This window comes from Octopus bimaculoides, chromosome 12 (assembly GCF_046866305.1).
Source record: "Octopus bimaculoides isolate indiv1 chromosome 12, ASM4686630v1, whole genome shotgun sequence".
In the NCBI taxonomy this organism is placed as follows: Eukaryota; Metazoa; Mollusca; class Cephalopoda; order Octopoda; family Octopodidae; genus Octopus; species Octopus bimaculoides.
Genome location: NC_142939.1, coordinates 62,448,901 through 62,463,628, shown reverse-complemented (window position 1 = coordinate 62,463,628; position 14,728 = coordinate 62,448,901). Strand labels below are relative to the sequence as shown.

At 36.1% G+C, this 14,728-nt stretch overlaps 1 protein-coding gene across 1 annotated transcript; it reads right to left on the bottom strand.

Moving 5' to 3' along the window:
* Nucleotides 1-37: 37 nt before the first annotated feature.
* Nucleotides 38-13,999, bottom strand: LOC149133118 (perilipin-3-like). Its single transcript, XM_089361193.1, has 10 exons — nucleotides 13,918-13,999; nucleotides 9,227-9,473; nucleotides 7,674-7,756; nucleotides 6,257-6,313; nucleotides 5,468-5,723; nucleotides 4,155-4,309; nucleotides 3,137-3,271; nucleotides 1,708-1,869; nucleotides 1,251-1,361; nucleotides 38-897 (listed from the first exon to the last, which is right to left on the bottom strand). The coding sequence occupies exons 2-10, from the start codon at nucleotides 9,447-9,449 to the stop codon at nucleotides 805-807; spliced, it is 1,275 nt and encodes a 424-aa protein (XP_089217319.1). The 5' UTR covers nucleotides 9,450-9,473; nucleotides 13,918-13,999; the 3' UTR covers nucleotides 38-804.
* Nucleotides 14,000-14,728: the final 729 nt, after the last annotated feature.

The following is a 14,728-nucleotide window of genomic DNA, read 5'->3' as shown; positions in this document are numbered from 1 at the left end:
GCAGAACAGTTTGTAAGAACAGGATATAAAAAAGAAATTGTTTAAGCAGTAATACATTTTTATTATAAAAATTATTCGAATGTTACAAAAAAATAACTGAAGAAATACAATAACAAAACACTTTTTATTTGTATAAAATTATAGCAGTGTTAGTTATAACTTCTATTTTATTAAGTATAATCTTAATTGTTCATGAAAGAGTATAATTAGGTAGAAGAAAGACTAAAACTACAGGGTAATTAACAAATCCTTTTAGCATTATAAATTGGTTCTCAACTGGAGTCAATGAAGTTTCTTATTGAAAGTTTCATCTTCCAATCCCTCCCAACTCCTCACCATTGCTGTCAGTCAACTACCGGAGCTACATTCATTACACTCCATCCCCTTGGACCACAATGACTGGCATGGCTCTGGGATCCCAGGATAGCAAGTCTACTTAATCTGCTGTTCATATAGTCAAATACTTGTATCACCATGATCATTTGGACTAAGGATGTCCAGACAAACAGAACTATCATTAGAGCAGGTTTTTTTTATGTTTTTTTTAGGACAACGACCATTATCTTTTGACGAGATTAATTAATTATTAAATATATAAACACAATTCTAAGAATTTTATATAGCATTTAACTGGTAAAAAAGAGACATGTTAATTACCCTGTAGAATAGGTTATGACAAAAAGTTTAAACAATATAACATTGAGAAAAAGGTTACAGGGTCAACATTTTTTCCCCAATTCCATTTCTACCATTTTCACATCTGCCACAGACAAAAATAAAAGAAAATGGATTTTATTAATTTGTTTATTTTGTAGACGATTCTTCAGTTTTTGTTTCTTCAGGGGATGAAGGATTTGCAGGTGTCATCTCGATTTCTTCAGATTTTGGAAGTGATGTCTAGATAAAAGAAAAAAAAAATGTAATTGTGTTTAATTTCGAATTCATTAAAAAATTAAGGTTTACCATGAAAATTACAGCCCCCATTGGCACGAAAAGAACAATGAGCTCAGTCCGGCACTGTCACTTGTTCCAATTTCAAATTTTTCATTTGTTTAACCCTTTTGATACCAACCATTCTGCAATCTCACCCCAATTCTAGAAAACAAATTTCCTATTTAAAAGTGACCTAAAAATCTTCCAAAATTTCCTGTTATGTGCCAGATAACAGCTTAATGATTTTCAAAATTAATTGAAACAAAGACAGCATATTTCAACAAATATGGTAACAGAAGGGTCAAGAGTTTACTTACTATGTAAGATAAAGGTGTTTTTAGTAAAGTCTGGAATATTTGTTGTAAACCAAGAAGGGACTCTGTTGTTTTGTGAAATAGTGTTGAAGAAATATCTTTGATAGATTCAGTCTGAAACAGTACAATAAAATAAAATTAGAAGTTATTTCAATTTCAGAAAATTGCACAAAATGTAATTGGCACTACTAGTTATGACAAAGTGTACCCAATTGATTTGATCAAACAGAACAGCCTGCTCGTGAAATTAACATGCAAGTGGCTGAGCACTCCACAGACATGCAATTCAGTAAGACACAATGTGACCAGGCTGGCCCTTTAAAATACAAGCATTACTCATTTTTGCCAGTTGAGTGGACTGGAGTAAATGGTCTTGCTCAAGGACAAGACACCACCAGGTATCAAACTCAGACATGAACTATAACAATAATGCAAATATCAAATTGGTGAAAGAACTTACATTCTGTATCGTTGTATAGAGGTTCTGACTGTATTGTTGAGATTCTTTCACGAGTTGCTTCACAACATCCGGAGCTTCTGGTAAGTTGGACGAAATAAGATGAATGGTTTCTTGTGCTTGCTTTGCAACATGGCGAGCTAAAGTAATGGCTATTTCATTGTTCTGCAAAGCAAAAGAAAAATAAAACCCAAGAGGTTAGAGTGTAATCCTATCTTTTACAGTTTCAATCTTTGGACAGTGGCCATACTGGGGCACCGTGTTGAAGGATTTAGTCAAGCCTTGTACTTATTCTATAGGTTTCTTTCTACCAGACTATAAGTTATGTGGACATAAACACACTAACACTTGTTCTCAAGTGACGTGAGGGGAACCAAAAATATGTGTTCATTTACCACTAGTACTAAGCTGTAGTGGTTCTAAAGTCACAGGCTTGTCTCTTCAACAACACCAACATGGAGAAAAGACTTGCATGCATAGGTGACTACATCTTCCACAAAAATGCTTGCCCAGGCCTGTGACATGTTCAACCCTAACTCATACAGGTACCAGATTAATTTAAAAACTGTCCGAGCCCATGGAGTATCATAAGTTTGTACAAAGTCACTTGTTAATATTTGGAACAAAGGTCTTGAACAATGTGGACAATCGTGTTAGCCTTCTATGGGACAAAACTAAATATTAAAGTAGCTCCATCTTTGTATTCCATTTGAATAACAGAAAAAAAAAGAAAATCATCATGATAGGGAATTTGTCGAAAGTAATCCATCAAACTAATTTTTTTTATTATTACAACAATACTCTAATGAGTCAAGATATAGGTGTCTGAAAATGTAGGAATATGTTAGCAGTTTAAATGCAATAAGTTGAGGTTAGACATACATCCTTCAAGTCATTCTCAAATTATGGAAAGAATGGTTCCCACAGTTTGACTAAGATAAACTATCTGGTTTGTGTGAACCTAACTAATTTTTAATCAATAATACCTAATCAACCCAAATCCCTGAAGCACAGCCAGCTCTTCTGTCTGAAAGTTACATAACATATGTATTCCAGTGAATTGAAAGCAGTAAACTTGTCAAATGTACACAACTTCTAATACAAGTTCCCGTCTACAAAATCTTCTCACAAGATCAACACTGGGCTACAGTTGAAGACACTTGCCTAAGATTCTATAGTGGGATTGAACTTGGAACCATGTGAGTGAGAAGTAAGCTAAGCACAGTCATACCTGCCAGTTTTCCAAAAAGAGAAAACATCTTGCTCAGGCCTGCACATGTACAGATGAATAATTATCCTAGACAGCTGCCCCTATTTCTTAAGGACCTTAAGTGAAAAAGATTTGAAATTGGCACAAAAAAATAAAGGCATGACATATAATCAACTTTATAACTTGAGTATTATTTTCCTATTAAATATAAAAAATGCTTACAGTTTTTTCATCAAAGGATTTTCCTGCATATGGGTCTTCTTCACTCATGACATCCTTCCATGTTGCCATAACTTTTTCCTTAACATTTTGGATCCTTTCTTTAGAAGAACCAATATTCTGTTGCAATGTCTCGATCTGCAAATCAATTTAAAATGTCTGATAACTTCTGCAAACAACTTTAAACTATTTTCTAACAAGGAAAAACTGCCCATTTCAATTAACTTTCAAAAGAATATGATAGGGGTTTAATAAAAACTATTTTGTACAATAAATTATGCAGTTAAAAAGAAAGTATCATTTAATTTTATCAGTTGAAATCAAAACTAAAATGGCAGTGCCAAGCAGGTAAATAATATCAGACCAATGTCTTTGACTAGATGTTATTGAAACTAACCAAATGCTTTATATAACTACTTTAAATCTTAATTGAGTGGGTTGGTATCAAGACATGTTAAATACGGTACTAAATTTCACCCTCAACGAATTAACTACACCTTTTATACATCTTCCATTATTACAAGGCTTCAGACTTATATTCCAGAAGAATGTGTTATGTTCATACTACTGTGAGAATTATTCACAATCTAGGAGGAACCACGATAAAAAATAGTTGTGTGCCTAGGGCATACATCCACAATATTCATTCATTCTTGGACAAAAGACCAATTCTGCAAGAATTTACATTTGCAACCCAGACTTTATTCTGGACAAATAATTTCAGGATTCCAGTCCCACTAACTGTATGTGGAGTAGATCTTTAGGGATTGCTGTGATAATGCATTGTCTGATGCTGTTTATCTTGTACACATTTAACTGCTTCCTCTTTGAGTTAAGCAGCAGCTTTATATCATTTTTCTCCAAGGAAACACCAACAAATATAAAATTGCATGGAGTGAAGAAATTTTCCCTGAGCCACTTTGAATCATGAAACAAGGGGAATATTTGGGCCAGATACAGCCAGTTTAAATGCTAGAAACGAATATTACTAATGAAATTAACCATAAGGTGAAATACTTACAAGAGTATAAGATGCAATTAATTTGTTTAGGGCTTCTTTGGAACGAGCCTGTGCAGTTTCCAATTCTTTCATTGCTTTTGCATAGACACGTTTCTTGAGCTTCTGAGAAATGTTGCCAACACGAGCTAAGGAGGCTTCTTTAGAGGCTTCCAGTTCTGGAGACACAAAGAACCATCAGATAAGTAATGAAATTAGAGCAGTGGAAAAAAACAGAACAAACAAGTGGGAAAATTAAAAGTCTTGACTGTGTTTAAGTCAACGTTTCCAGCCCCTGGAGATTGAAAACAATTTCAGACAGAGACCTAAGGAATTTCTTACAGCAACTGTGTTGCCAAGGAAACAAATTTCTTTAAATGTTTTGAGAGAAAACAAGCATATCTTTCCATCGATGTCAGTTTTAACATGCACTTTTCAATGTCTGCATAGGCCAGATGAAACTTAAGGCAGATTTTATTTGGTCAGCTCTCACCTGTTTCCAAGTCCTGTGTTGTACATGGTCTGAGATTTGGTTCTACTGCATGGCACCTTCAGCAAGTGTCTTCTATTATAGCCCCAAGTTAACCAAAACCTGGTGAGTAGATTTGGTAGATGGAAGCTGAAAGAAGCCAGTGGCATGTTAGTGTGTGCAGGTGTCACCTTGTCTTGACATTGTTGTTATACAGCTGGTAGCATTTATCTTCCATGAAGACAGTATCTATCCATAGGAAAATATTACCTTGCTTGGAAACAGGTGGGGATTGGCAAGACAGACATCTTGCCAAAGAAAATCTACTTTAATAAACACCTGACCCATACAAGCATGGAAAAGTGAATGTTAAAACAATGAGGACATTTTACTGCTATATCTAGGGGTTAAACAAAAGCTTTACAAGGATCTCACCAAGGGACCTTCCTCCAACCCACATTTCATCACTTAACACCAAGCCAAGACAGACAATGGAGCCCAATGTGGCTCCTAACCTCACCAGCCCCAGTCAAACCATCCAGCTCATGCCAGGATGGAAAATAATTGGACAATAAATTGAGGAAAGGTCTCTAGAGACATGGTGCAAGACAAGAGAAATCAACCATGGACAAGACACCAGTCTAGTTCAGTGACATGGCCAAGTGATCTGGTACCCATTCTTGAAGTCGTTTCACCAGATTCCATAGTATTTAACATGGCTTTAACTGACAGCTATGTTTAAGTGTATTTGTTAAGTAATATAATAATGAGCAGATGGAGGAGAAACCCTTAATTTTAATCAAATGAACTCAAGATCTTCACTTTTGTACAGTTTGCATAATTTAATAATTTGTTTTTTTATGGTTACCTTTGCCTGGTTCCTCAGAATCGTCAGCAGCAGGCAGATATTTATCAAGAGCATCTTCAGAATAGGTTAAATAAACTTCCACCTGATGCAACAGTTGCTGACCAAAATCAGTTTGAAGCAGCCACTGCAGCTGGCTGTAAGTGTAGTTGGAAGCACGAAGCACCTGTTTCATGCCATAATCCTTGCTGTTTTCCAAAGAACTGAAATACTTGATGTTGTCCACAGTTGTGTCCCCAAATTGTTTCACAGTATTGACCTTTAAAATAATCAAATTTAAAGATTAAAAAACTAAAATAAAAAAATAAAATTTTTAGCTATATTTTTTTTTATCATCAAATGGTTTCCATTCATATATTCAGGCTAAATTTTACATGGTGTTTGGAACAAAATTTTATATTTTCATAGAAAATTTTAGACCATTTTAACCCTTTAGCATTTAAACCAGCCAAAATATTGTTTTATGTTCAAACTAGAAAGATTTGACCTCTCACACCTACTCTACAATGTCATTCGAAAAACAAATAATCACATTGAATTCCTAAAGCCACAAGATAATTCACAATGAATTCAAACCATTGTAAATAAATCAAGCATCACATTTCACAGAGTAGACTGAATGCTAAAGGCTTAAAACAAAGAGTTTTTGTAGGCAGCAGGTATTGTCTCAGGTACCAACCAATACGAGAAGGGTTATTAACAATATAAATTTAACAGATGTTTAGCCAATACTATAAATAAGAAAAATTCTACTATTAAGAGTTATGGAAGATTTGGCTAAACTGACTTTACCTTATCAACTGCAGGCTGCACTAGAGTGGAGCACATCTCTTTGCTGTCAGTGACAATCTGTTAAAAATAATATAACATAATAGCATTATATATAATAAACAGTTTCTCTCACATCTGCTAAAAGTTTCATTAAAACAAAATTATTGATAAAAAAATTCTTACACTGGTTTCAGTCACTCATCTGTGACCATGCTGGCCACTACCTTTTCAAGGGTTTAATCAATCACAAACCCTGAATTTAGCTAAATCTGATATTTTATTGATTTCCATTTGTGGAAGTGTCAAATTGTGGGACAAACACATTGGTTTTTAATATGCAGACATGGCTGCATGGTAAGAGGCAAGTTTGATCCCACTATGTGAAACCTCGGGCAAGTAGCTTCCATAATAGCCTCAGACCATACACAAAGCCTCAGACCATACACAAAGCCTCAGACCATACACAAAGCCTCAGACCATACACAAACTGAAAAAAACCATCACACACATACAATCACTACATGTGTACATGTCTTTATCATTGCTGTGACGTTGCATAATAGTTGTCATAAGAGCAGTGTCAGTCAGTTTTATTCTGCAAGAGCATGCCTGGCCATGGGAAAATATTACCCTGCATGGAAACGGGTGAGGCTTGGTGACAGGAAGGGCATCCAGCCATAGAAAAATCGGCTTCAGTAAAGTGTGATCCATGCAAGCTCAGAAAAGTGGATGTTAAAATGATAAAAGTGAAACTACAGTCCACATATACACAGACTCCACAGTTTCTGTTCTACCTAAATTCAATCATCTAAGGCACTGTTCACCCTAATGCATGCTATTATAGAAGCCAATAGTTCAAAGTGACATGCAATAGGATCGAACCTGAAACTGTGGCAGAGCAAGCTCCTTCAGCTCACAGCAATACTCATGCATAATATTCAGTTAGCTAAATAATAAAAGCTAACAGCCAGAAAAAAACTAAAGGAATGGAACGAAAAATTGGAACCATTAAATGATCCCAGTCGAAGGGCCAAACCCATTCAAAATATTCCAATCCACATGCCCCCCCCCCCCCCCCCAAGCAAAAGAAGAAAAGAAAAAAAGAGAAGTGCCCTTCCTGTCACCAAGCCTCACCCGTTCCCAAGTAAAGCAATATCTCCCCATGGCCAGGCATTCTCTTGCAGAATAGAAGAACTGACTGACACTGCTTTCTTACGACAACCATCATGCAACGCCACAGCAACGACAAAGACACACACACACATGCAGCGATTGCATGTGGGTGGCAGTTTTTCAGTTTCTGAATATACTCAGAGAAAAAAAAAGAAAGAAAAGAGAAAAAAAAGGGAAGAGAGGTGACCACACACACACACACACACACAAAAGAGACACTCATGTTAATGTTAGCTTTTTATCATTTACACAATGATCAACTTACTTGCTGAGGAGTCTTTTTGATAGCAGGACACTTCTCCTCCAGTTTATCAAGTTGGTTGCATGCAAAGTTATCAGCAGCATTGACTGAAAGAACAAAAATCTGTATTAAAATTGTGCAGAGGTTAACCTTTTAGCATTCAGATTATTTTGCCAAATGTGTTGCTTATTTACACTGTTTTGAATTAATCATACATTATCTGAGCTTCAAAATTTTGATGGTGTTACTGTATATATTTTTAGAATGACATTGGCGAATAGGTGAGAATCCAGATCAGGTAGGTTTGAACAGAATAAATGAGCTGGATATGGCCAGTCTAAATCCCAACAGGTTAGGGCACAGGAATCTTCATTTGAAGTCAGTCTTCAATGCAAGAATGGACTGGACAGTTTAGCAGGAGCCAATGGATCACAGGACTGTTGTGCCCTAAAGGCTGCCTTGGCATGGCTTCTAGAGCTGGATCCCTTCCTGATACCAATAGAAACAAAAAAATATTTAGACCAACTGTTCTTTGGTGAAAGTGAATCCCCGACTGATACTTATCCTGTCTCTTTTACCAAACTGCTAGGTTACATGGACAAACTTAACAGCAGCAGTAGCCAGCAATGGTGGCGGACAAACAGACATTATATACATATATCACACTCATGACAAGCTTCTTTCAGTTTCCACTTACAAAGCTTCGGTTGGACCAGAGCTATGATAGAAGTCATTCGTCCGATACACTGTACAACAAGACTGAACCTGGAAACAAAAAGCGACCCTCTAAACCACACAGCTGTTACATACAAAACATTGTTGACAAGTCATCTGATAATCCTTTGAGATAACAGCACCCAGCTTGAAAAGAATAAGAGTTATTAACAGGAAGAGAATGCAGCTTAAAAACAGCTGAATATGTATTTAAAAAACAAAAAAAAAATTCCTGACAAGGTTTTGTTCAGCCCTGGGCTATAGAAGACACTTGCCCAAGGTGCCCACACAGTGGGACTAAACCTAAAACCATAGAGCCTAGAGGCAACCTTAATTACATAACCTTGCAAGTACATAAAACAATTAGAAATCACACAGAACCTCACATACCTTACATTAGAGCAATGTTTCCCAACATATGTCCACCCACCCCCAGGCCCCACTGGTAGTTGGAAAAAAAAAAAAACAACTTTAGCTTTAATATTCTACCAATTATTTAATACAAAATAAACTACCAATAACTTTGTACCAAGTATGAAAAAAGTACGTTATTGACAACCATTTTCACAATTCCATATACCACTATAAAAAAATTTGAGTCCCAGTCCTAGCACCACCACAATTTTCCCAGGCCCCGAAGACATATTCCTTCATATAGTACCTACTTTTAAAGCATTTCATTGAAAGTCACGTTTTTGTTTAGTACACAGTGTAATGCTTATGTAAAGAAACCAGTGACTCTCAGTCAAGCTTCCTAACATAGAAGGTATGAGGATTCACCATAAAGCATTAAATTATTCCTTGTTCAATTTACCATATTACTATATAATTTTCATAGTCAATAATATAAAATACAAACTTACTCTGAGTTTGATATTTATCCAGAACTGGTTGAGCAGTATTCAGAACAGTTTTTGCTCCACTTTCAGCTTTATCAAAGGCATACTTCACCAATGTGTTGTACTCCTTGGCTTTGTTATAATAAACAGATAGTTGAGTCCATGTACTTTCAATGACTGGGATTGATGAAACACGCTTCATGAACTGGGCTGATGTCTCTTCACTGGTGCTTTGCTCGTGTTCCATGTTAGATCTTTGCTGATTAAAGTCCTACAATAAATAAAATAAATGTTTTAAAAAATCAAGTTATATAAAAAAAAAAAAAAAAAACTAAAAGGTCAAGATTAACCATCAACGATTGAAGTGTATATGGAACACCTGTATAGCCCTGGAAGGTTATTTAATCCTCAGACAATTAACTTTCACTTTCTAAAGGATTTAACTTTTGTTTAATAACAATGATTACATCTTTTTCTGTGTATTGTGTAATTGCGTGTAAATGTGTTTAGTAAATGTTAGTATGGGAATAGGAGGCATAACTTTGTAATACCTGTGTGTGCGTGTGTGATGGAAAGGGAACGCTTGCTTCACAAACGAACTATGTCGCAGCTAGATTACAGCAAAATGATAATGATACTTCACACTATAACCTCAGCGACGTGAACGACAAATAATGATCGTTAAAATAAGAGACATTAATAAAAACTGTCAGAAGTGTAGGGAGAAACCCATCATTATCTCTTGCTGACACAGTGTGTCCTTTCTTAAACGGTAAATACTAACTAGTAAAAGTATCTCAAAATCACCGGCGCAAGCGTGGCTGTGTTGTTAACAAGTTCGCTTCCTCACCATTTAGAAGCGTGTTCAGTCCCACACTGTGATACCTAAGATAAGTGTCTACTGCAGTAAACTCAGGCCAACCAGAGTGTTGCGAACGGATGTGTGGGTTCGCACATGCATGCGTTCTTCCGACTTGCGGCCGAACCTTCGAGCACGCATCAAACTGATTGATAACAGTTGGACACTGTCCTGTCTTCTCCCACGCGATGTCCTTGGTCATCGTCGACAATGACGGACGTACCAATATAATAAATATATGTGCGTATATAAAAGAAAGAATATAACACATCTGAAGGAAGAAATTAGTATTAAATGAAAATGGTCAAAAATGTTTCACTTCAGAGAAAAAAAGTGTGACAAGCTCCCCACCACCACCAGCATATCGTTCAGTTCTACTGTGTGGCACCCTAGGCAAGTGTCTTCTGCTATAGCCTCAGACCAACAAAAGCCTCGTGTGTGAATTTGGTAGATGGAAACTGAATGAAACCCTGTGTGTGTGTGTGTGTGTGTGTGTGTGTGTGTGTGTGTGTGTGGTCACCACCGCTTGACAACCAGTGTTGGAAGGTTTACATCCCCATAACTTAGCAGATCGGCAATGGGATCGATAGAATAAGGACAAGGCTTTACAAAAAAAAGCACTGGGGGGGCCGATTCATTCGACTAAAATTGAAGTTAATGCCCCAGCATGGGCACAGTCTAATGACAAGATAACAAAATAAGTTTCCTTTAGAGATTATAGTTACTTTTAGATTTAGATTTTTTATTTTTTGTTATTTCGAATAAGAAAAATTAAAACTGATCTGGCAAAGACTTCCGCCCATCCCCCTCCATTTTTTCCCAAATTTTTTACAAATCATTATCTCCGTATTTTTCCACATATTTTGAAAAAAAATTCTGAAAAAGTAAAAAAAAATGAAAGAAAAGGGGGTTGGGGTGGGGTAATTTAAAAATGCCGATTTTCGCCAATTTTTCTTTTGGCAGATTCGTATTCCCTGTAGCTGAAAAGGCGGGGGTTTGTGTCGAAAAAAAGTTTTAAAAAGGGTGGTTTGGGGGCGGGGCAGACGTCTTACCCTGATCTGTTTAAAAGAAAAAAGTAAAGATTGTCAAAATATGGAGAATATATTAACGACAGTCTGAATACTTGGACTACAGTGAGATTTCATGTCAAAACATGACCTTTTAAAACCACTCCGAGTGAGCCTTGTTTCTATGTAGTTCCCACAGTCGATCCTACTCGCACAGACCACCTCCTCCAAATTTTGTCACATTTTATTTAAAAAGAAAAAAAAAAGAGCGAAAAAAGGAAAAATTATAAACATACAGGCGCAGGAGTGGCTGTGTGCTAAGTAGCTTGCTTACCAACCACATGATTACGGGTTCATTCCCACTGCGTGGCACCTTGGGTAAATGTCTACTATTATAGCCTCGTGAGTGGATTTGGAAGACGGAAACTGAAAGAAGCCCGTCGTGTGTGTGCATCTTCTCAACAGGCAGACAACCGATGCTAGTAACAGTTTATCGGTCTCCTTTTCCGAACCGCTACGTACTAGGCTTACAAAGAATAAGTCCAGGCGTCGATTTGCTCAACTAAAAGGTGGTGCTCCAGCAGTCACATGACAGAAACAAGTAAAAGAATACAGGAGCGGAAATCATTTAGAGTGCCAACACCTTTTACCCGGTTTCTATGGATTTGTAATTTCAATTTGTAATTACTATTGAGCAAAAAAAAAAAAAATAATAAAGGGTTGGTGGGGGATTTTGAGAACCACTGGCTTAGTCGAAGAACTACCCTCTATCGGACAAGCAGTAGGAGGGAGGGACAGACGCGCATACAAGACAATAAAGAAATATTGAAACAATTTTGAAACAACGGGTAAGAAAATAAATTCCTGGTTTTACAGTAGAATTTTCGTCACCGTCTTGGACCGGATTTTGATGAATTCATTCTTTTATTTTCTGGATAATTCGACACTATAAGATTCCCTAAAGTCTTAATAAACACGAAACAGAATGAATTGGTTAACTTTCATAAGTTTTATTAAAAGACGCCGTCGATATATCTGTTATTGAAATTAGAATTCACAGCCCACTGGACCCACCTCCAAAAGTAAAACAGTTGATCCTACCGGTTTACTTTTTCTCTTCATTACGCGAACGAGACGGCAAACGGATTCTAAAACAACTATCAATGTGGTAGTTGCATTATAATTGTCCCCCACCACCACCACCACTCCCCAACAAAAAAATAAAATAAAGCATACGCACTATATTCGTTCTTCACTCATTTATTACCGTTCTCATTTTAACTGATGTCCATTGTCCGGAAACCTTTTGTCACACATCTGTGACCTTTTCAGCGACACTTTTCGTCCTCGTGTACGCTCCTGCTAAGCGGAGCAGGAGCATACACAATGACGGAAAGTGTCACTGAAGAGGTCACAGATGTGTGACGAAAGCTTTCCGGACAAAGGAACAGTAATAAACGAGTGAAGAATGAATATATAGTGCGTGTGTTTATTTGAAAAAAAAAAAAAAATGACCGTCCCGAAATATAACTAATTCTTTCTGTAATAAAGGACGAGGATAGGTCGAGTACATCGACCTCAGTGCTTAATTGCTAGTCATTTCATCGACTCCAAAGTTAGTTGTCCACGGTGTAAAGTCTGATGAAATAAGCCTTAGCATCAAATAGTTATGAGGATGATTAAAGCGCGCGACTACTGCTAAAATTCGGCATGGCTGTCGAAATTACAAGGCTAGTGTTTTAAAGCTGTAAAAAGTTGGGGGCGCCAGCCTTTTTTTTTTCTTTTTTTTCCCCCCTCTCCAAATCAAAAATAAAATAACTTATATTTCAACTTCCTACACTTTACGTAAGAGCTGTCACGCTAAAAAAAGAAAAGTGATCATTATTAAAGATTTAAAGTTCGTAGAATGAGTAAGTTTAACTTTTTCTTTGATGTGCAAGCTGAAGTTTCGCGTATTTTGTAAACTATCTGGGAGGTGTGTCTTCGTAACTTTGAGTATATTATTTATATGGGAGAATATAGAATTAGAACAAATTTCCCACCTCCCGAATGATGAAGTTGATAGAAATAAAAAAAAAAAAAAAAAAAAAAAAAAACATCTCGTGTGAAGGAAGGAAAAATCGAACGTAGTAAGTTGAGGGCAGAACTTAAGTTTCGTCAACAAAACCTAGAGTTGAAATTACAGGCTGTTAAACATTTCTTTTAATATTAAAACTAATGTTGGCGGAGGTGAATAAGTACACCACCCGTTTTCGGATTAACAAACAACCCTAAACACCGGTGTGCAGATCCTTTACTTTCGCCCGAATGTTAATATTTTTTATTACATATAGAATCAAATATCTAAAAAAAACGATAAGATAACAGAAACGGTAGGGCAGAGGCAAAATATTTAACGGTGTTTAGAGCAGTTCAATCCATACCATCCAGGGAGTTGAGTAATTAAATGTAAGCAATAATATAAATAGATTAAATAAACAGGAGACTTAATGCCAAAATTATATTTTTTTTTAAATCGTATTTATAAAAATATACACCTATATATTCATCTATATATTTGTTAAAACTTTAGTATAAACAGGATTTTTTAAAAGTCAGCTTCTTTTAATGCCTACTGCATTAAATATTGCCGAAGAGTAACAAAACAACTAATTATTAACAAGAGCTTCATTAATGTTAAACTTGTTACGAAAAGAAAAAACTTTCCAACTGTTAATGAAATTTACAAAGTTTTGTTGGCAAAACTTTTAAGTTTACCAAGTTATTAATGTAACACTCACTAAGCATTGTAAAGAGACATAAAATATAGAAGAAATAAAAGCTGTTCTTGTCAAACATAATAAACTTACTGTAAACAATGAAGTTCAATAGCCGGGTAAAGGTCTTCTTAGTGAGACAACACCTTCTCTGTAGTCTGACTTATTACGCTATGGAACTGAAGAACTGTCGACGGTTCTTTTATACTACAGTTGCCTCCTTTTGAGTTTATTGACTGTTTCTGACGTCACTCCTCTGTTCTTAATTTTTGACAATTCGAGAAGCAAGGTCAAAAAAGGGGACGATCGCGTGGAATATGCGTCATTTTAATAAAATTCCTCCGTTGGTTTGATCAAGTTAGAGAGATTATAAATTTGTTAAGAGCAGTTTCGTTCTAGTTTGAAGTGGTTGTGGTACAAAGTTTATGATAACAGGACAAAGACAGACTTGATAGGAAATACGATCGATTAAAAGGGTGAGCAGACTAGATAAATGAAATAGATAGACAAACAAGAAACATAAGGTTCCAATGTAGAGACACGAAGCCTCAGATTTGGGAAGAATACAGTCGAGAACACTGTATTTCTTTATTTTCCTAATACAAAGATAAATAGTGGGGACAAACAAGGACAGACAAGAACATATATATGAGTCAGTCAAGCTTTTACGGATGATTCAATACAAATGAGTTTATACAATTCAGATGATATGAAGTAAAATAATCTAATATAATATAGGTTAAAAAATTTTTTTGTCTCTTTCGGGTTTTGGGTTAGTGCACTAACTCGCCGGTTGATTTCTTTTTGGTAATTCTGTTCTTCTATGCTCGGACCGGCCGTGTTAGCACGGCTCCTTGCATACTCATCTTTCGTACCATTTCCTTCCATCTTTTCGCGAACACTC

What these genes read in the sequence shown, in the direction of transcription:
- LOC149133118 (XM_089361193.1), bottom strand. Translation starts at nt 9,449, where the DNA reads ATGGAACACGAGCAAAGCACCAGTGAAGAGACATCAGCCCAGTTCATG. An exon ending in TTCTGAGGAACCAGGCAAAG is followed by an intron (nt 4,310 to 5,467) that starts GTAACCATAAAA and finishes TTGTGTCTCCAG; the next exon opens with AACTGGAAGCCTCTAAAGAA. An exon ending in TCTATACAACGATACAGAAT is followed by an intron (nt 1,362 to 1,707) that starts GTAAGTTCTTTC and finishes GTACTGTTTCAG; the next exon opens with ACTGAATCTATCAAAGATAT.